Genomic DNA, 20,669 nt, shown 5'->3' on the forward strand with positions numbered 1-20,669 from the left:
TTCGCTATAAGTTTGGTATTTATAAGCAATGTCCTTAATTTTTTTTTCTTTACTGATGTATAAGTTCTATATTTGATTTTTTTTTTCTTTTCATGGGGCTGTTAATGTAGGCACACAGTTCACCTCTCGAGGATCCTGAGCTGCGACCAGCTGAGAAGAAGCTTATTCTTGCAAGTAGTATTTCCAAGGAACCTGTTAAACAGATTCCTTGGAAATTAATTTTGTCAAAAGCACCTGTTTGGGCCCTGATAGTGTCTCACTTCTGCCACAATTGGGGAACATTTATTCTTCTCACATGGATGCCAACTTACTATAACCAAGTAAGTCATCATTTCTTGCATTTGTTACCCTAGTTTCATGCCGCATAGTTTTCCTTTTAGTATAGAAGTTAACCATCTTGTGGCTTTGTCAAAATAGACGGTACTACAAAATGGGTTTAATGCTTGTTGCTGCGTAAGTGGCAAAGTGTTCAATCAGGCCTGAAATTGCAAGTTGAATACTGATTTTACCATTAATCCAACCATTAGGTACTGAAGTTCAATCTTACCGAATCAGGGCTATTCTGCGTCCTGCCCTGGCTAACAATGGCATTTTCTGCAAATCTTGGAGGGTGGATTGCAGACACTCTTGTCAGCAAGGGCTACTCTGTGACAAGGGTTCGGAAGGTATCATATTTCATCATCTTTTTTAATCTAAACCAAACATTATTTGGGGAACAGTTTTCCGAGATAGAAATCACATTTTCTAATTCAGCTGTCGCGTTACTAATCTATATCATCCATCGCAGATTATGCAAACAATTGGGTTTCTGGGCCCTGCTTTCTTCCTAACACAGTTGAGCCATATTAATTCTCCTGCAATGGCTGTTCTATGCATGGCATGCAGTCAGGTATGCTTCGTTTCAAAGCTTGGTACAATTGCTTAATATTTTTGTTGTTCATTCAATAATTAGCTATCATGTGCCTTATCTTGTTTTGTTTCTTTTGCTTAAATAGGGAACTGATGCATTCTCGCAATCTGGTCTATATTCAAACCATCAAGATATCGCTCCACGATATTCTGTAAGTATTGGTTTAGTTTCTGATTTTGTCTTGCCCGTGCCAGTTTCTACTGTGTGTTAGAATCATAAATCAAACATCTACCGAGTTCCAACATAAGCCTATCAGTCAATTGGCAATTGTGTGCTATTTGGATTTGTAGTACTGTATCTCAGAGTGAAGAGTGGGAGAAAACTGTGGTTCCAATGATCTTTGTTCCTTCTGTTTCTCAGGGGGTATTGCTTGGTATGTCTAATACAGCCGGAGTGCTGGCAGGTGTCTTTGGAACGGCATCCACTGGTTACATTTTACAACACGGTCAGTCTCCATTTATTGCAAATTTTAGTTTGCATTTCACGCGTTGATGGAAATCAAATTGCCCGAATTTGTTGGCCATGAGGACATCAAATCATGACATCAAGTTGTAATCCATTGGCAACAAGCTGATTCTAACACCCCTCCCTCGCCACATTGATATTTTTCAGGTTCTTGGGATGATGTATTCAAGGTTTCGGTAGGCCTTTACCTGGTCGGAACTGTTGTCTGGAATCTGTTCTCAACTGGCGAAAAGATCATAGATTAGTTCACAGATAACTTGATTCTTAATAATCGCCGGCACTTCATTCCTGAGCTTTTATAGTTCAGAGTTATATTGGAGGAGAGAGGTAGCAAAAATGCCAAGAAATTGAACTTGGAAGGAAAGCAGTGTCATTTTAGTGACAGTCTTGGACTTGCAGAAGAACTGTTACAAAGATTTTGACATGGAACTGGAAGCTTGAAATCGAAAGAGTGAGGTGCTAGCTAATTCTTCCCTGCCTGCAACATTTGAAGTTTCATAAACCGGCAGCATTTCATACAAATTTTTCATGAATGATGAATATACTAGTAAAATTAAATGATCCCCCAACACACAGCCATTTTCTGTAAATGTTGTATATTGTAATTTGTCTGTACATGCATTTCCCATTAATATACCCTTTTTTACTACTAAGCTTCATTCTTAGACATTGAAGTATGAATGTGCTTCTAAAATTGCTGAAAACACTTTCGTCAGAAGTACTTTTGGAACCAATCCTTAGTAAAAATACAAGTGAATCCTTAAAAGAAAAACACTTAAAATGTTTCATGCAGTAGTGTTTTTTGTAAAAAGTACTTCAAATGTTTTGGAAACCCAAAAATAATTTAACCAAAACCGCTTAAAAGCACTTCCAATTAAAATGCGTGTTGGTATGGGCTCGTTTGATGTTTAAAATTGAAATTGAAAAGAGAGTTTACAATGTCCAAATTATGTTGAATGATTTGACCAACAAAAAATAAAATATGCCGAATGAGCGAAATGAAAAAAGTGTCTAACTTGAAGGTGTCTGAGTGTCTCTCCTACAAGTTGGTTAGCTACAAACTGATTTGTTAATATTGACTTACGGAAACAAGTCTCGCTTCTATAAGATTTGTACTCAACAATCCGATTAACTATTATTGACACGTAATACACTTAGTTATACTATATCAAGATTATAAATTGCGATAAATGTTTGTCAAAACAAGAAGAGAATGATTGGATTGAGACATAAATCAAAATTTAAAACTAAAGTAATACAATCAATTTATCCTTGCACCTGAGATTTTGTGTTCAACTCTCCCTGCCTTGTATCCTTTGTGCAAACAAAAATATCACACTTATGCTACTTATTTAAAATGTTGAAACAATTTGCTAATCTAGTTTAGATATTACATGTACAGAATATGCTTAAAGAGTATTAATGATATTTTATTGATATTGATAAAAGTATTAGTTATAAAAACCCACATAAAATGGTATGGAATATAATTAACAATGTAAGGACATCATCAAATCTTCCAACTTAGGTGAGCAACCCTCACTCACCCATTCAACCCACCCACCCAATAAAAACCAACAACATTTGACAACATTATACATTTTAAAAGTAAAAACAAATTAAATGACTTTTGTATCCCCATCATCCCTGAGAGATTTTCAGTGTGTCTGAAACACGAATACATATGTCATATATCATCATACAAGTGAAAAGAAACTTTTTCTACTTGCATAATAATATATAATATATCGTTCCGTGTTTTCAGCATATTAAAAAATTTCTTCACACACATGCCAACAATCCCGAAAATACCTCTGCCTATGCTGAGGTGGCAGCCACATGACCTGGCCCAACACCTAGCTTACGTGGATGCAAATGCACCTGAAGCCCCTTCTTCATGAAGAGCGTGAGCGACATCTTCTGCTGGGCCCGGAAACCGGGAACTGGAGACAGCCGGTAACGCAAAAGCACGGCGGAAACCACCGATTTCATCTGCAGGTAAGCCAAGTCCTTCCCCAAACAAGTCCTCGGTCCACCATTGAACGCCACGAACTTGTAACCGTCCTTGGGCGGTTCGAACCGGTTCCCGTCGGCCGAGATCCACCTTTCCGGTTTAAACTCCATGCAATCCTCACCCCAAATGCTCTTCATCCTCCCCACCGAGTAAATCGAATACGTCACCGTCGAACCGGCCGGCACGAAAGTCCCGTCAGGCAGAACGTCGTCTTTCACGACGTATTTGAAATCCTCCGGCACGGAGGGGTATAGTCGTAAAGTCTCAGCCAGCGCTGCCTTCAAGTAAACCAATTTATCCGCCTCGTCGAACGCCAAGGGCTCCTCCGTCCATAGCCGCGGATCATCACCACGTGTCTGTTTCAGCACCGTCGAGATCTCGGCGATGATTTTCTCCTCGATGTGGGGATTTTCCATGATGAGGTGGAAGAACCAGCTGAGAGCCACCGACGACGTGTCGCGGCCGGCGAGGACGAAGTTAAGAGCGATGCGCTGGAGGACGGCGCTTGGGAATGGGTTGCCGTCAACGTCGCGCTTGTTCATGAAGCGGGAAATGAGGTCGTCGGACGGTGTCAACTTGCGGGCGGCGACGGCGTCGTTCATGTAGTCCCCAACGACTTTGAGGCTCTTCTCGAGCTGTCGCTCGGCGCCGAGACCGAAGAACTTCTGGATTCTCCATAGGAAAGCGGGGTAGAGGAGGCGCTGGAGGGTGGCTTCAGTGGCGTTGTCGAAAGCCTTTGCAAATGGGTTGTCGGGTAGATCCGGCGACAGCGTTTCCGGGTCCTTGCCTGGTGGGAAAATGTTAGTTTGAATATCGCCACCTAATAACTATAATAACTACCATGCACAGTTTTACAAATTTACCTTTTTTGAACTTAGATTTAAATAATTTTGCATTTTGGTCCCGACAAGTTAAACATTTTCAATCTCATCTTATAGTTAGAAACATTTAGACCATTTGGTTAATTTGCCAAATTTTATCATTTCGATAAATTTGTCAAGCACGTAGATACAATTTTGAATATCAAAAGTATAAGGACCAGGATAATATTTACGGTAAACAGGGGGGAGAAAAGTGTAATTTAATTTATTTTTTTTAAATTACATTTTTAATAAATTTTGAGAGTTAATTTTGAACATTACCGAATGTGAGTCCACAAATGTTGTCGAATGTCAAGCGAAGCAGAAGGTCCTGCAAGTCCACCGCGATGTGATCTCTCTCCGCCTTATCCAAAATGCACCAAAGCCGGTTCCTGATCGTCCGGTTCACCCACCGAGCCATGGCCTGCCTCAACGTCCGCGTCGTGAACTCCAAAGCAGCCGTCTTCCTCTGTATCAGCCACGTCTCTCCGTCGCTGTTGAATATCCCTTCCCCCAAAAGGTCATGAAAAGCTGCCTGCCACGTCGGGCCCTTGGGATAATTATCGAACCGGGCACGGAGAATATGCTCGATGTTTTTAGGGTTGCTTGTCACGGTGTACAACCCTTGCTTGCGAGCCACGAAGGGGAGAGCAAGCGTGCATGTTTGGTAGGTGGCGGAACCGCCGGTGGCGCGGAGGTTGCTCGTGATCCAATCGTGGATTTGCTTCCGATTTGAGTAGAGTAACGGAAGGCTGCCCACAACTGGCCAGACGCTCGGGCCGGTGAGTTTTCTAGCCAAGAGGTAGAACCAGAAGAGGTATACGGATGTGGCAGCAAATAGGGCGGAGAGAATTGGTAGGGTTTCCATTTTAGCTAGCTATATCAGTTTTGAGGTTATAGAATTGGGCGATCGAGCAGTATATACTAAGAGAAAAAGTGTGACGGGTGTATATATAAAGATTGATATAAATATTAATGGGAAGTTTTGTAGGAAGAGTTGTTGGGAAATTTGGGGCATTCGTACAAGTCGCTGCCCAATTGAACCTAATTAGAAAGGTTTAAATATTAATTTAAGGGGTTTATATTGTTAATCTGAGTATGAGATATTTTTCAGTGTAACCGTCACACGAGAAGGTACCACGTGTCCCTACATAAATAGTGGGTTATGTGTGTTAAAATATTAATAACTTAGAAATTAAAAATTTCCACCACTTACATAAAAACACGTGGTGTACCATCCGTATTCCCGTCATAACTAAAAGTTTCTCTTTGAGTAGGTGGAGGGAAGATATTAGCTTTGGGGGGGGGGGTTAATTATCCGAAGTAAAATGATTATTTACTGGTTAATTAGGTAGGGTTTTAATTAACTTGCTTTGAACTGTCTTAGTGTTGCTTTGGTGACTGGCCAAAAGCAAAAGCAAATGCCACCTCCGGTCGACATGTTAACGTACGCTACCATTGATTTTAGTATCATTTTCAACCCTCGTACGTGGCATTGTCTTACTATATGGTTAATTACTTAATTTCGAAAGATGATGCTTACATTGTAATTTAGAAAGATCACGCTTACAAATGGTAACTTAGAAAGATGATGCTGGCATGAAATGGGCCTTATAAACATGTTCTGGAAATGGATGTGATATCCACACATCCCATTTTATTTCTCACACACCTTTTTAATTTTTGGTCGTTAGATCAAATAAATTGAAAAAGATCAACGAACAGAAATTATCAAGAGATGTGTGAGAAGTAAAATATGATGTGTATATAGCACACCCTTCTGGAAATATACTGTGTTTGATATAATTGAAAAGAAGAAGAAACTACTAAAAGAATTGAGATTTAAAACACAACTTTGTTCTTGCTACCCAATTTGCATCTTTTGACTTCTTGTTCAATTCGTTCTGTCATCTAATCTATGCAAACATGTGATTGTTACACTTTACATGTGGGTTAACTTGCTATAATACTATGAATGAAAGTTCAACCATAAAACCAATTAGCAATATAGGGAGTAACCCAACTTTTCATAAGCATGTTTAATATTTGAAGAACTTCTAACATATAAGAGACAATTATTCACAGCCTCACAATTAAATAGATGATTAAAGTTCAAGGCCTTACTAGCTAGCGTTCTTATAAAACACTAACAATGGTTAAAAGAACATAACAGTTTCCCTATTATTAACCATCAAATTTCATCTAATGACTTGGTTAACATTCAAAATTAGGAGGTTAACTTAGAGGATATAATTAGAATTAATAATAGGACAAACATAAGGATATGTAGTGGTTCACTCATAAACGGAGCTACGTCCACTGTAGTTTATATATAATTGTATGAGGTTACAAATGTACATGAAATGGCTCAAAGCTTTCATTTGGCATGGAGAAACCAAAGAACAATAGGTTTTCCCCATCCAAGCAGCACTAGTACAAAAAATACTTGCACGATGTAGCAAATTACGTTGCCCAAGGACATTTTGCACAACGTTGACAACTAAGCGTCAAGTAAGGACATTTTGCGCGATGAATCTTCACCTTTGTTGCGCAATGTTGGAAAAAAAAAGCGGTAAAAGTCTTGGTTTGGCTCCAAAATCTTGCCCGACTCACAAACCGCGTTGCGTAAACGGCCTTTGCACAATGTTTTGCTTCATCGTCGCACAAAGATTATTTGCGCGACACTCGCACAAGTTTTTGGCACCAAACCAGACCTCAACCTCTTTTTTCCCAACTTTGCGCGACGAAGGTACACTTTTATTCTGTGAAACTGTTTGCTCGATGAAGGTCTTCGTTGCGTAAAACTGTGTGTATTAGTTTTTCCACATCTCTAAAGTGACGGTTGGATCATTGAATGGGTGATTTATCTTTGATCTTCATTAAAGGGAGTTCTAAATCCTATTTTTGCAAATTTTATTTTGTTTTTCAATTTTTTATCTTTATGTGGTATTTCCATTTCTTTGCTTTGATGAATGCATTGTGTGTATTAGTTTTTGCAAACATAGAGGACAATGTTTCATTTAAATTTGGGGGTGGGCACTTTAATTTTTGTGTTTTCATTGCTTTTGTTTTAAGAATTGTTAAAAAACAAAAAAATAAATAAAATATATATATATATATATATATATATATATATATATATTAGGTCTCAAGTGGGCATTACATTGGGGTCTGCTGCTCAAGCGGTGATTTTTCTTCCACTCAAGGGGAAAGTAGTATGTGTTCTGTTGCTCCAATGGCCACGTAGTCCGCTCAAGCGAAAAGTAGTATGTGTTCTATTTTTGCGTGACGTACAAACCAATACGTCACTCAAAGGTTGTTTGCGCGATGTATCAACCAATGCGTCACGCAAAAGTTGTTTGCGCGACATATCAACTGTGTTTCACAAAGGGTTTTTATACTTTCAGTAAGTATAACATAAGATTTTGTGTTATCCACTAGTGTAAATATTTTAAATTGAAAATCGAGTTCATTCATTGTATTCATATAGGGTCAAAGAGTGTAGCTGTAAAAAACCATCAAAATCAAGTTAAAATAACCGTTAAATCGTGATTTTTTGTTTATAACTGTTGAAAAGTTTTGTCCCGTTACTTGACCTCTAAATGTTTGTTTTTTGTGATTTTTTGCATATGTGATCTCGAAATATATACAAACAAGTTTGACGATTGGATCGTTGAACCTAGTTTTGTAGAATACATATCCCATCAAAACAATAGATTCACTAACACTTAGAGTTTATTTATATACTTTCATTAAGTATAATATAAAATCCACTAGTGTAAATATTTTAAATTCAAGATCTAATTTGTTCATTGTATTCATATAGGGTTAAGGAGTGTAATTATAAAAATCATAAAAATCGGAGTTAAAATAACTGTTAAATCGTGATTATTCGTTTATAATCGTCGAAATTTTTTGTCTCGTTACTTGATCTCTGAATGTTTTTTTTTTTGCGATTTTTGGCGTATGTGATCTCGAAGTATATACAAACAAGTTTGACGGTTGGATCGTTGAAACTAGTTTCATAGAATACGTATCACATCAAAACAATAGCTAGATTCACTAACACTTAGAGTTTATTTATATTTTTATTAAGTATAACATAAGATTTTGTGGTATCCATTAGTGTAAATATTTTAAATTGAAGATTGAATTCGTTCATTGTATTCATATAAGGTCAATGAGTATAGCTATAAAAAGTCATTTTGAGCGACGCAGGTGTTGTCGTAGCGCAAATTCATGTTATGTCTTCGTCGCACAAACCCTACTTTCACGGACTTTGCGCGACGGTTTGTGCGCGACAAAGATATTGTTGGGCTAATTTTCATGCAACGTTTTTTAACTTTGCGCGACGAAGATACATGTGTCGCTCAAACATTTTTTTGTACTAGTATGTCATCCCCTTCTGCCTTCTTTCCCTTATATAGACAAAACCCCCTCCCTACGGAAGGTCAATTGGTGGTCTCAAATACAGAGTCATGTTACCTCTCTCTGACCACCCAATAAATGTCTAACGAATAACAAATATCTAGTCTTGTTCAAGGGGACTTCATTCAATGATAGTTTATTTGTAGAGCGCTCTGGAGATGTGGTCCCCTGGAGAGGTGGTCATCTATAGATCACTTGGAGAGGTGGTCATTTGTAGAGCACCTAGAGAGGTGGTCTGGTGGTTTTAATAGATCACCTTGGAGAGGTGGTTGTCTGTAAAGCACTCTAGCAAGGTGGTCACCTATAGAGCACCTTAGAGAGGTGGTCGTCTGTAGAGCGCCCTAGAGAGGTGGTCGTCTGTATAGCACTTAAAGAGGTGACCTAGTGGTCTCAGTAGAGCAGCATGGAGTGGTGGTCTCAATAGAGCAGCATGGAGTGGTGATCTCGGTAGAGCACCTGGAAAGATGGTTGTCTGTAGAGTACCTGGAGTGGTTTTATCCCAGTCAAAGAGTCTTCTCTCACAATGGTGACATGGCAAGAGTGGGACTGTGTCCTTCCATAGATCCGCGTTAACAGACTTATAAAATGATTGTTGTTTTAGACAATTATTTTTATTTTTAAGATGGAAGGTGATTTCTTGTTTGCCCTTGCATTTGAGAAAAAACTTAACAGAGTTGACGAAAATGATCACTAGAGTTATATGAGTCCTAACTTGATGACCAAAATCTAATTAATATTTGAGTTCACAGACCAAATACAACGGATACTATTATTCAAGAACTATTGCTACATAATTACATAATTAAAGCCAAAAAGAAAAGATTAAAAGAAAGTTTTTAATCAAACCCCTTCACTAATGACTATAAAGACACTTATACGCTACTTCGACTACAACTTTTACTTGAGAATTAGGTAATGTACTTGGAAATTGGTTTCTAGACTTCTACTTGTGTGCATGCCAAATCTCTGAAAATTGTAAGCTCACACAAGTAAGGTTATGGCTATCCATTTTCCATGGTGGTTGGGGACCATATATACTGATGAATGTAATTCCTAATTACTTGGGTTGTACACAATACTCAAAAACACTTTCTTGGAATATGTATGCATATCAAAGAGAGCAAGTAATTCAGAAGCTTCCACAGAATCGATCTAAATACATGCATGGAAATTATGGTCGATTTCCTTGGCATTCTTGCAAGCTCAGCAAATCTCTGTGAATGTGAGAGTAAAGGGTGGGTGGAGTCGGTTGACCCGATTTAGAAAACAGGGAAAACGAAATCTAAAACATCTGTGTTTTCTAAGTGAGACAACTAGCTGACACCTAAGAGATGAAGCTCAGTTGACTCTCTTTTGATCTGAAATATTACAAGTACTTTAAGAAAAGATGGAGCTTTGCATAGAACAAATTGTCACGTTTTCCCTTTCTTTACGACACTGGCACCAATCCATGCTGCGTAGTTCGTCTAAACCTCACGTTTCACTGCAAAATTGTACTGCAAGTTAAGGAAATTCTATGCATGGTGAACTTTTGTCAAATAGGGTTGGTTGGTTTTTGGTTTTTGGTTTTGCTCACGCCAATCCACACGACAAGGGCTTCCTCAATGCCCATTGTTTTACACACATATGGATATGATTTTCTTATTCACACCGTTCCCCATGGGAAATGGTTATTGGCGGTAGCCCACTCACGCTAATCTTCACGGCAAGGGCATCTTCATTGCCCATTGTCGAACTCACACAACAGGCTAGGGGACGGACTTCTTTAGCACATGTATATAGTTATTGTGGCGTTCTGTGTCAATAATACAATGTCATGAGGAGGAAAAATCATTACATATGACATTGTATTAATATTGACATGAGACACTACTATAGTGGTGTACGGTGTACCCATAATAGGTAAGTCGTCTTTGCATGCTATGGCTTCTTCACTGCCTATTTATTAGCTTGGTTTCACCCACTGTTCTAGAAATCTCTGCCTAGCACCTAGGCGACACTAAGTTGTTGATCACCGTCTCAATTAATCCATGGAAGTTTGTAAATTTAAAAATGACGCCTAGACCTGCTTAGGCTCCCACCTAACCCGCTCAAACCCGCCTAGTTTGTGATTCTCATTCAGACATAAAACAAATATCTTTCATTTTGCATTTTATTTATTTCAATAAATTGTAAGGGACTTGTTAAATACCTAGATGAACACAAATTATATGCATGTTGCTCATGTTTTCATTATGTTCTAAATACTTTATAATCTATATGTCATTCTATTTTGCAACTTTTGTATCTCAATGAAATTATGTAGTTTATAAGTATAATCATACACTTATTTATACGATATATAACAAATTTACTTAAATCCTCCTAATCAGCCTAGGCCATGCCTAGGCGCTAGGTCCAAACCTGCCGCTCGACTAGCGTCTAGGTTCTTTTAGAACCTTTGTCTCATCTAGTTATTTGTCGTGCCATTATCAGAACCCAAGTTAAATCTACTCTGACACTTAGGCCTGTTCGACTGCAGCTTCTAGAGAAGGTTGAACGAGTTCACCATTGTGTGGCATTTCAAGTTACTAATACAGGTTATGTGTAAAATTATCTCCATATAACTTTGTATAAGTGTTCCCCATACTTGACGTTCGGAGTACGGGAATCTCTATCGCTGTATTATATGTGAGCGGGCGCGAAGACACTAGCAAGTTACTAGGTATCTCACATCTTGGTTAGCAAACATGAAGTTAGGTGCAACCTACATCTCCATTGTAAGACTTGTTTTGAGTTGGGCCCAAAGAAAATACCACCTTACTATGTGCCTGTGTGGACCATAGGTGTGACATGCTTAATGCATTTTTTATAATTCTTTTCTAAAAATCAGCATAGAATCATATTGGCGTAAAAGTTCTCTCAATTTCTCGATTCAACTTCCACTCTTTCTCTCTCTTTTTCCACTTTTCTTCTCGTTGTTATCGTCGATCACACCTTATATGCATCTCTCTCCCACATAAATTATAAGGTCTCGTTTGATGCTAAGATGGAATTAGCTATGCAGAAAATCTATCCCTTTAATTTCTATAAAAATCTTGGGAGACCGGATATAATTTAGTTTTTTTTCATAATCGACTGCTTTTAACTTGAAATTTTTTTAGAAATTAACATTCATTTATTTCTTTAACATATTAATTCTAGTAAGTTATTTAGTTTTATTCAATCTTGGACATCAAACAATGCCAAAAATGTCAGCAATCATATGGAACACAAATTCCAATCCTCTTTGGGCTTTGTTTTCCTAGTTTGTTAAACGTTAAGCTCCAATAGACCTAGTTGGCTAACCATCTCCACTTGCCCCTTTTAAAACTCTAGTCTCAACTAACTGCAGGTTATGGTACTGCCACGTGTCCTATTCAAATCCGTGTAACTGAGGAGAGATTTTTCAATGTGACTGAAACACATGATGATACACCACGTGTCACTATACAAATGATGAGATATGTGTGTTAAAAAGTTAATAACTTATAAAATACAATTTTCATCATTTATATCAAAACATATAATGTACTATTCGTGTTCCGATCACAATAAAAAATTTCTCGTAGAACTATCCCTCATCTTACAAAATACCCTTTATTTATTTTTCCTCCTTTTAGAATTTACAGACAGCAGCAAAAATATTGGCCAAAAATATTAGAGGAATGAGGATAAGACACTTGTGGAGAGCTTGTGCTACAAACACATCCATTCAAATCTAAGTCACCATACAAAATCCATCCAGCGGCTCACATTCACTGAAAAAAAAGTGAGGAGGATACATTATCCTACTCACTTTGCTTCCCTCCTCTTATTCACTCCCAACTATTCCAAACTTTCATACCATTTTCCTCTAGAGACTCAAACAAGCTTAACATGGCTTCCTTGACAATGGTCTTTCCTCCGGTGGTGACTGGCAGAGCAACCGGCCAAGTGTACGCTGCAACGGAGGCCAAGGGAGGAAGCAAACAAGAGAAGGGTCCGTTTGATTGGATTCTCGGAGGGCTAGCAAAGGAGGACCAGCTGCTGGAGGTTGATCCAATCCTGAAGAAGGTTGAGGACAAGAATGGTTCCGTCAGCGGCGGCAAGGGCACTGTGGCTGTGCCGCCGAAGAAGAAGCAGGGTGGCTTTGGAGGCCTTTTTGCCAAGAAGGACTGATCGTTTCAGGCAGTATTCTGTGTCTAATTTGCTTTCTGTACTCATTGATCATTGTGAAACATGTTAAGCATGTTAAATTCTTCACCTGTCTCTGCATCTAAAGATCTTCATTTTAATATCCATTTTTGATCAGCTGGTAGATAATATATATGATATATTTTGGAAATTAGAATAAATTGTGGCAAATGTGGTTATGATCTGTTGATGTTTTCCTTGTGAGAAATGATTTTCACACACCTTTTTTCTCTCTCTACTTCAATTATGACATGTAGAGTACCGCTTCAATATCCGGTATTTGGAAAGATCTCTCCAAATCATGTGATAAGAAAAAACCAAACATTCTAATCCCACACCACCAAAGTGGTGAAGATTGGTAGAATGCTTTAGGAGATAAACTTTAGTGGGGTCGCCTGACCAACCATGTGGTCAAACCACTCTCACAAGCGAACGAGCCTCTTGTATTTGAATACCATTTGGCCCGCGTAAGTGCAACTCTCAATGCACGGATCTCACGCCTTGTGACAGCACTGGATTGGTATACTTATTTGATGACTTCACAAACCCTAGAGCTTCTGTAATCGTCTTCCTTTCTTTGTTTTCCGAAGGACGTTCGAACTTGATTTTCACCGATGACACCTTAGCTCCGATGATAAGTTTTCTCTGTTCTTTAAAAGGAATCGCTAACAAAAAATTTTGACCTCTACGAGAACTTAATTAGTCAAAATTAGAAAAATTAGCAGCTTGTTAGCATCTAATAGACTAATTCATTGCATCAGTAGGCAACAAACAACAACCAAGCCTTATTCCACTAAGTCTTATTCCACTAAGTGGGTTGGCTGTATGAATCCTAGAACACCACTGTTATCAGGTTTGCATCACCAGGCAACGCTTGGAAATTTTGCATTATACCATAATTAAGGACACCAAATTACAAATGATAACCATATGCATAGCAGCATAGGCATAGCTCTCCAATTTTATGCATCAAACTTCTGTACAATACCATGAACTTTGTTTTTCGAGTTTCTTTTGTTACAAACTAGGAGTCGATTTATATAAGAACGGTAGTTGGAACAGAAATTCATCGTAAATCCAAGGAGAATGTTTGGCTATAGAAGTTGACCTTGAAAGAGAACAAGAGTTGATGAACTCAATGCAATCACTGCCCTAATTTGCTCACAAAAGGGATAACTGAACCAAATAGATACATTTGTGTTGGACTTCATTTGCGAATTGTACGAAAAATACAAAAACGATGGAGTGTTTCGAAACCAGCCTGCAACATGACTCGGTTGCAATCCTAACAAGGCATGGATAGTTGATCGCACTGTTAGGGATGAACTGAGATGAAACCTCCTCATAGGTTAATCTGGGGGCAGAAAATGTGTTAACAAAAACAGCTCTTTATCTGTCTCGTCACTCGGCTGCATCAGAACTCTCATCAGCTGCCGTCCCTGCAATCCAAAATCGAAAAACGAAACCAAATCAACAAGAGGAAATTCCAAGAAAAGATCATCACCATCCTATACAACGTTTTCCTCTCCGTAAAAGTAGACAGAAAACCCATGACTGGTTCGATATAAAAATGTGAGTAATGTTTGATACAAACTTGTTTCCGTAATCTAATCACCGATCATTTCTTGCAAGAATCAATAAATATGAGTTTGATAAAGAGAAACCACATTGCCTCCTGCACCCGAAATCCTGTATTCGATTCCCCCCTCCATTAACATCGCACCTGAAATCCCGTATTTGATAAATAAACAACCACACTGCACCTTGTCCCCGAGTTTCTATGTTCGTCTCCCCCCTCCCTAATATCGGTTATAAGGAACAGAAAAACCACATTGCCCGCGAACTTTATTCCAGTGCCAATGCCGATGCGAAAAACACAACCATGCTAATGCCGATGCCAACTTCAAAACACAACCATGTCAATGCCGATGCCAACTTCAAACTACCATGTCCAATCATCCTTCCTAGATTCAGATTTTGAATCAGTTCCAATATGCAAAACAGCAGCTGCTCCTCCTTTCTGTGGAAGTTCATGTTGTTGAGACAACTTAGGACATTGGGACTTCCAATGCCCTTTCCCTTTACAATAAGAACACTCATCCATAGCAACCCTACGAGACCTTGCTGCAGCAAATGCTGAAGTATTTGACGACGATGAAGAGAGCCTATGCGACTGCACACGAACCTCTTCTGCTTGTAACTCATTAAGAACAGAATCAACAGATGGAAGAGGAGTTCGATGAAGGATGGAGCTACGGAGCGTCTCAAACTCATCCCGAAGAGGCATTAGAAACTGAACAAGACGTTGTTCTTCTCTATATTTACAATAGAGCTTGACAATGCCGAGTTCTTCAGGCTCAGTTAATGCAAGTTGATCCCAAAGATTGGTCAGTTCATTGTAAAACACTTGAATACTCTTATCACCTTGCTGGATTGTACGAATCTCCATTTCCAATTGATACCTCTTAGCAAAATTGGCCTTGGTATACAACTTTGCCAAGTGATCCCAAACTTCCTTACACGTTGAGAACTTAGCCAGTTGCATTCCAATAGCCAAATCAACAGAATTATTAATCCAAGTAATAATCTTTGAATTATTCATCTCCCATGCAGCAAACAATTCAACATATTTTTCATCCTTGGGGTTATTCGGAATGGAAACCATTCCAGAAACATAGCCCCACAGTCCTTTTCCAATCAAAAAATTCTTCATCACATACGCCCAATACACATAATTATTTCCGTTTAATTTCACACCAATAGATTGTAAGGAATCATCCTTTGCAGATGCCATATCTACAATGACAACACTAAGAAAAATACCTGATAGCAATCAGCGAATAATAATCTGATATGGTTATGCCGCAACAATACTAATCTAGTACTGTTGCAGATTGATGCCAGTGCAGGGGGCGGTCAGACACTTTGGTGCAGTGCAGAAACTTTGGTGCAAGCGTGCAGTGTGCAGAGGTTGCCAGATTGCGAGGGATGCAGGTACAAACGGGCCTAAGTAGCGGTTCGAATTCAGATGGTTGCGGAAAGAAACAGGGGGCTGGTGCGGGTCGTCAGGTGCTGATGCGGTGCAGATGCAAACTGTCGGATTTTTGCAGGGATTCAAATGGTTGTTGTGCAAGTCGAAGACGAACTCGATCTAAGTGCTCCTTGTGTCTGGGCTTTGTCAAACAGTGGTGCAGGGGTGATAGTGTGGTGGCCACGTGGTAGAGTGCAAATAGGTGGACATGATGGTGAAGATGATCTGGATACGGAACGGTTAGGTTGCCGACGACGGTGATGCGGATTCAGGGTAGCAGCGCGGGGTGGTAGGCCAACGATTTTAGAAATCAGTCAGGCTGACGGCGGGAGATAGGTCTAGAGAACATGCTCTTGATACCAAGTAGAAAAGTATACCGGAAAAACATAACTTTATTGATTGATATTCAGAAACAAAACAAAGAGGTCTTTATATAGAGAATGATCAAAGCAAACCCTAGACCAAAACCCTAATACTAACGGGCTAAGCCCAAAATACCAAAGATTAAAATAAAGCTAAATAATAATAGTTTCCAACATTATCCTCCACGTCCGAAATTCGGAACCAAATTAACCACAGCATTGCTAACAATATGCATACATGTGTTGTGTTCTTATGCTCAATTCAAAAAATTGCAATCAATACTAAAAGACTGCAGCAAAAAACTAGTTCTACAAATGCAGATAAACGAAACAAACCCGAATCAAATCATATCAAACCAGCTTCAAAAAAGACTTAACCTTATACTTCAACTCCTCCTTCGTCCTCCTCTGCAACCTCTTCCTCCTCCTCCTCCGTCTCGCCATCATAATCAACCCCGTACCTTGCATTCAGATAATCCACAATCTCCGGCGTCATGATCAGCTTATCCGCATTCAAAATATCAAACAAATTCAAAGTCCTCGGCGTCAGCATCTTCAAAGTCCCAATATTTCTGCTCGAAAGCCTCACATTGTTCGCCACCTCCGTCACCAGAAACGTCGTCTTCTCCTTCGGGTCCAAACCCCACCTCTTCATTGCCGCTATAAACTCTGCCGTCTTCGGCTTCTCAAGCCTCTCGAACTCGTCGCTGATATCCTCCACCTATTGTGTTCTCCGCGGCGCTCGCCACAGCCGTCGAAATCGCCAGCCGCTTCTCCTTCCGATTGATCTTGATGCTCCAATCCCTGGGCTTGGGTCCGAACACAACCCCACCGCCGGGTCGTAGCGGGGTTCGGGTCGACCCCTGGCGGGCCCGACTCGTCTTCTTCTGCGGGTAAGGTTTTCTCCCTCCTCCGCTGACCTCCGCGCGGGTGAGGGTGGATGCTGTGCCGCGGCGCTTGTTCTGGAGGTCCGTGATGATGGCGCGGTGACGACGGCGCGCGCGGTGTCGCGGAGTGTGTACTTGAGGTCGAGGAAAGTTTACCCAACTTTGTCGCCGGTGAAGGAGAGGACTGGGAGGGTGGCGAGCTCGGCGGAGACGGAGAGGGGTTTAGAGATTTTGAGAGAATTGTTGGGTGCGAGGGCAGAGAGGGGTTTGTGGGAGGAGGAGGCGAGGAAGATTGAGAAGTTGAAGAAGGAGAGCGATAAGTGCGCTGCGGAGGTCGCCATTGTTGGAGAGCTCAAGCTCGAGTGAGAGAGAGTTTATGACTGGTGTTGAAATTTGCTATCCACTACCATGCGCCCACTGCCTATCCGTTGGGCGCCAGGCGCGTCTTTGTATAAACGACGTGTCGTGGATTTTCACATAATGTTATACGACCTTGCGCTTTTCCTCGACCATATGATGGTGTTGCATGCATGTGGGCTTGGGTGTTCTTGGGCCGGTCCACTTAAAAATCCAATCGTGCTTGGGCTGACCCGCTTGTACCTTAACTGAGTAAAGCAGTTACCCATACTTGACCCGAAAATAAAAAAAGCAGTTACCCGTACAAGTAAAGTTTTATATTCGATTTTCCTTCGCTATATAACAATTTAGTTTAGTTGTGGTTTTACAGAAGAATTTACATTGAACAAGTTCATCATCACATGGTGTTCCAATCAAATGTATGGTGTAAGTTTCTCTATTTGTTATAAATTATAATACATTATTGAACTGAATTGTTGAGAGATTTTTTAGTGTGCCAGGACACAGGTCGGTACACCAAATATTATAATTCAAATAGTTGAAAATTTTATTTTTAAGCTTCACCAATTATATTATTATACCTATTGTATCGGGTTGTTTTTTCTGACAAACATAATAAAAAATCTCTCTGAACTGTGACGATAATTTCGTGAGTTGCCATGATTTTGAGCTTTTGTCCGGCCTTTCAAAACCGGCTTAGTTCGCCAGAAAACAATGGGCCATAACACCACCTCAGTAAAACAATGGCCCACGACCCATTCGCCTCGCTCTCCTTCTGATGACGCGTCCCTACCCAACTTCAAACAAAATTCAACTTCCTTGGCCACTTCGCAGTTCGGTTTCTGCACACAGCCAAAAGCTACAACCACCTTTTGGATTTATCTTTCACCGATTTATCCATTCTGGTGAGAAAGTAAAAAAGTTTCTGCGTTCACACCCAGTCGGTGGTTCGCCCCTTGAATTCATACTTTCTCTCAGTAAAAGAACTGGAATTTTGAGAAATTGGAAATGGCGACCGACACCAATTCCCAAATCTACCACGAGCGGCAGAAGCTACAGTTTTGCCTCTTGCACTCGCTCAACAATCTTTTCCAGGTACCCTTTCACAACCCATCTCTCTCGTTCCCTCTCTTTAATCTACTTCTTGTTTGAATTTTGTTTTTATTAGGAGAAAGGTAATAGAAGAATACCGACTAATTATTTCTGCCCAAAACGATCATTCTGCTTTAATTTTATGATTTTAGACAACCTTAATTTGTATTTTTCGGTTTTAATTTGCTTATTTGATTTGAGTATTAAGTGGGTTTGATGTTAATTATCGAAAAAATGTATGTAGAACAGAAAAAAGATGCATTTACTCGATCAAGCCTGAATGAGATTGCTGAAAAACTTATGCTTGAAGAACCCAACAAGGAAAAATGGACACCCTTTTCTGTGCTCTTTAAACCCCATCATAATTCACTCACTGGAAACTATGACATAAATGTGCTAATTGCTGCTTTAGAAGACAAGGGGAAGAATGTGGTTTGGCATGATCGGCGTAATGGGGCATCTTCAATTGATCTAGATGGGCCTGAAGATGCTAATTTGATGGGTATTCTGCTTAATGTTCCTGTTAGAATGTTTGCCGGGTTGTGGAAAAGTAGGCATTGGGTAACGTTGAGGAAGATTGGTGGGGTTTGGTACAATTTGGATAGCGAACTTGTTGCTCCTGAGGTCTTTGAAGATGCTGAAAAGGTTAGAGAATTCTTGGATTACATGATTGGACATGGTGGAGAAGTTTTGCTTGTTATGAATAATAAATAGTAATTTTCTTTTTACTTGAGTCAAAACATCCTTTTACTTGAATCAAAGTAATCTGATAGGATGTTCAAATAACTCTATATAAACTCTGCTTGTAACAAACTCAATTTACATTCAGCTTAGAGAAGAAACAGTTTTGTTTCTTTTTCGTTTTCAGTTTGTTCCTATGCCCTGTGTGTATTCTGCTTCAGTGCTTAAGATTATTGAGGAGATGTTGGAATTAACAGGATGATGCATTGGGTGGTAAGGATGCTACTAAATGATTTATGTGCTTGCATATCTGGTCTTGAAAGGGATTCTCCATTAATCTTGACGCGTTTGGTGGCTTCTGAGTTGATTTTTTCTGAGGTGAAATGTTAGTAGTTAAGGGCAATGTTCTCTTAGTAAACATCTGGATACTCATAGAAAAGATTGAGTTTGGTTTCATATGAATGTGGATCATATGCTTGACATAGTATGAGATATTTTTGCACAACATTTTGTGCGAATTTGATCAAGAAATTGATTTCAAGTTGTCGCTAATCAGTATCGTTTGATACTTGACTGATGATATGTCTGACAGGGAAAGTTTGGATGGATTGATTGTGCTTTTTCCAAGTTTTGTTGACCACTTTCTTGCTCTATAGAAAATATAACTTAGTTTTGGATCTGTGACCGTTTGTTAACCATTTCGTTTTTAATTTCCATTTTTTGGTTAGAGATAGAGGCTAAATACAGGGGAGAAAGTCGGATACAGGAAATTGGTGGAAGGGATGCGCAAGAAATGTATACAGAATGGTACATAATATAAAAATTAGAAACAATTATAGATCTCACTTTCAAGTTTTTGTTTTAGATATTCTGTTTCATTTCTCTCCCCCACAGTTCTTCGCCCCTTTTCCCTTCATATCCTTCCGCTCGTCCTAGCACAAACAACGAAACTAAAACTTGTTGGGTTTTTTAGCCATGATGAGTTGTCGTAAGTTTATTAGGAATTATTGTCTTAAGTGGATTAAATTGTCTTAAGTCTATTAGAGGTCGCACTTGGTGCGATGCCTTCGCCCATGAGCGGTAGGTCTCGGGTTCGAGACTTGGGAGCAGCCTCTCCATAAAATGGGGTAAAGCTAGCCGACATTCACCTTTCCCAGACCCTGCGTAAAGCGGGAACCTTGTGCACTGGGTACGACCTTTAATTGAATTAGTTTTTTTCCAATTGAAGTGATTTTTCCAATCGGAGTTGGTTTCTCGGAGGAGGAGTTATAACTGGGTTCCAATTAGGATTAGTATTCCTTACTGAAGAATACCTTTATTATATCTATATAAAGAAGCTTTGCACGAGTTTTGAATTGGAGCAAACTAATAAGTTGTATACCACTTAA

General features: G+C 39.5%; 4 protein-coding genes and 1 pseudogene across 5 annotated transcripts in view; 3 read left to right on the forward strand and 2 right to left on the reverse strand.

The window, feature by feature from the left end:
* Window positions 1-2,028, forward strand: part of LOC126589076 (sodium-dependent phosphate transport protein 1, chloroplastic) — a 28,041-nt gene extending 26,013 nt beyond the window's left edge. For both annotated transcript variants that reach the window (XM_050254256.1, XM_050254255.1), the window contains 6 exons: window positions 111-320; window positions 528-665; window positions 788-889; window positions 996-1,061; window positions 1,271-1,355; window positions 1,523-2,028. In XM_050254256.1, the coding sequence (XP_050110213.1) occupies window positions 111-320; window positions 528-665; window positions 788-889; window positions 996-1,061; window positions 1,271-1,355; window positions 1,523-1,620 (699 nt within the window). In that variant the 3' untranslated portion in view covers window positions 1,621-2,028. The remainder of the gene's footprint in view (window positions 1-110; window positions 321-527; window positions 666-787; window positions 890-995; window positions 1,062-1,270; window positions 1,356-1,522) is intronic.
* A 751-nt stretch (window positions 2,029-2,779) lies between these two features.
* On the reverse strand, window positions 2,780-5,176 carry LOC126589075 (cytochrome P450 86A1-like). Its single transcript, XM_050254254.1, has 2 exons — window positions 4,532-5,176; window positions 2,780-4,176 (listed from the first exon to the last, which is right to left on the reverse strand). The coding sequence occupies exons 1-2, from the start codon at window positions 5,115-5,117 to the stop codon at window positions 3,194-3,196; spliced, it is 1,569 nt and encodes a 522-aa protein (XP_050110211.1). The 5' UTR covers window positions 5,118-5,176; the 3' UTR covers window positions 2,780-3,193.
* A 7,267-nt stretch (window positions 5,177-12,443) lies between these two features.
* On the forward strand, window positions 12,444-12,978 carry LOC126589086 (uncharacterized). Its single transcript, XM_050254266.1, has one exon. It carries the CDS (start codon window positions 12,575-12,577, stop codon window positions 12,854-12,856), a length of 282 nt encoding a protein of 93 aa, XP_050110223.1. The 5' UTR covers window positions 12,444-12,574; the 3' UTR covers window positions 12,857-12,978.
* A 958-nt stretch (window positions 12,979-13,936) lies between these two features.
* LOC126589080 (50S ribosomal protein L4, chloroplastic-like) lies at window positions 13,937-17,560 on the reverse strand (annotated as a pseudogene).
* Window positions 17,561-18,341: 781 nt separating this feature from the next.
* On the forward strand, window positions 18,342-19,467 carry LOC126589083 (josephin-like protein). Its single transcript, XM_050254263.1, has 2 exons — window positions 18,342-18,603; window positions 18,850-19,467. The coding sequence occupies exons 1-2, from the start codon at window positions 18,517-18,519 to the stop codon at window positions 19,312-19,314; spliced, it is 552 nt and encodes a 183-aa protein (XP_050110220.1). The 5' UTR covers window positions 18,342-18,516; the 3' UTR covers window positions 19,315-19,467.
* The last annotated feature ends 1,202 nt before the right edge of the window (window positions 19,468-20,669 follow it).

The sequence above is a fragment of the Malus sylvestris genome, chromosome 11, assembly GCF_916048215.2.
Source record: "Malus sylvestris chromosome 11, drMalSylv7.2, whole genome shotgun sequence".
Taxonomy (NCBI): domain Eukaryota; kingdom Viridiplantae; phylum Streptophyta; class Magnoliopsida; order Rosales; family Rosaceae; genus Malus; species Malus sylvestris.

Excerpts from the sequence above, each read along its gene's own strand:
- LOC126589075 (XM_050254254.1), bottom strand. The coding sequence starts at position 5,117 with ATGGAAACCCTACCAATTCTCTCCGCCCTATTTGCTGCCACATCCGTA. Across the intron at positions 4,177-4,531 it reads CATTTGTGGACTCACATTCG|GCAAGGACCCGGAAACGCTG; the intron begins GTAATGTTCAAA and ends TTTTCCCACCAG.
- LOC126589086 (XM_050254266.1), top strand. The coding sequence starts at position 12,575 with ATGGCTTCCTTGACAATGGTCTTTCCTCCGGTGGTGACTGGCAGAGCA.
- LOC126589083 (XM_050254263.1), top strand. The coding sequence starts at position 18,517 with ATGGCGACCGACACCAATTCCCAAATCTACCACGAGCGGCAGAAGCTA. Across the intron at positions 18,604-18,849 it reads CGCTCAACAATCTTTTCCAG|AAAAAAGATGCATTTACTCG; the intron begins GTACCCTTTCAC and ends TATGTAGAACAG.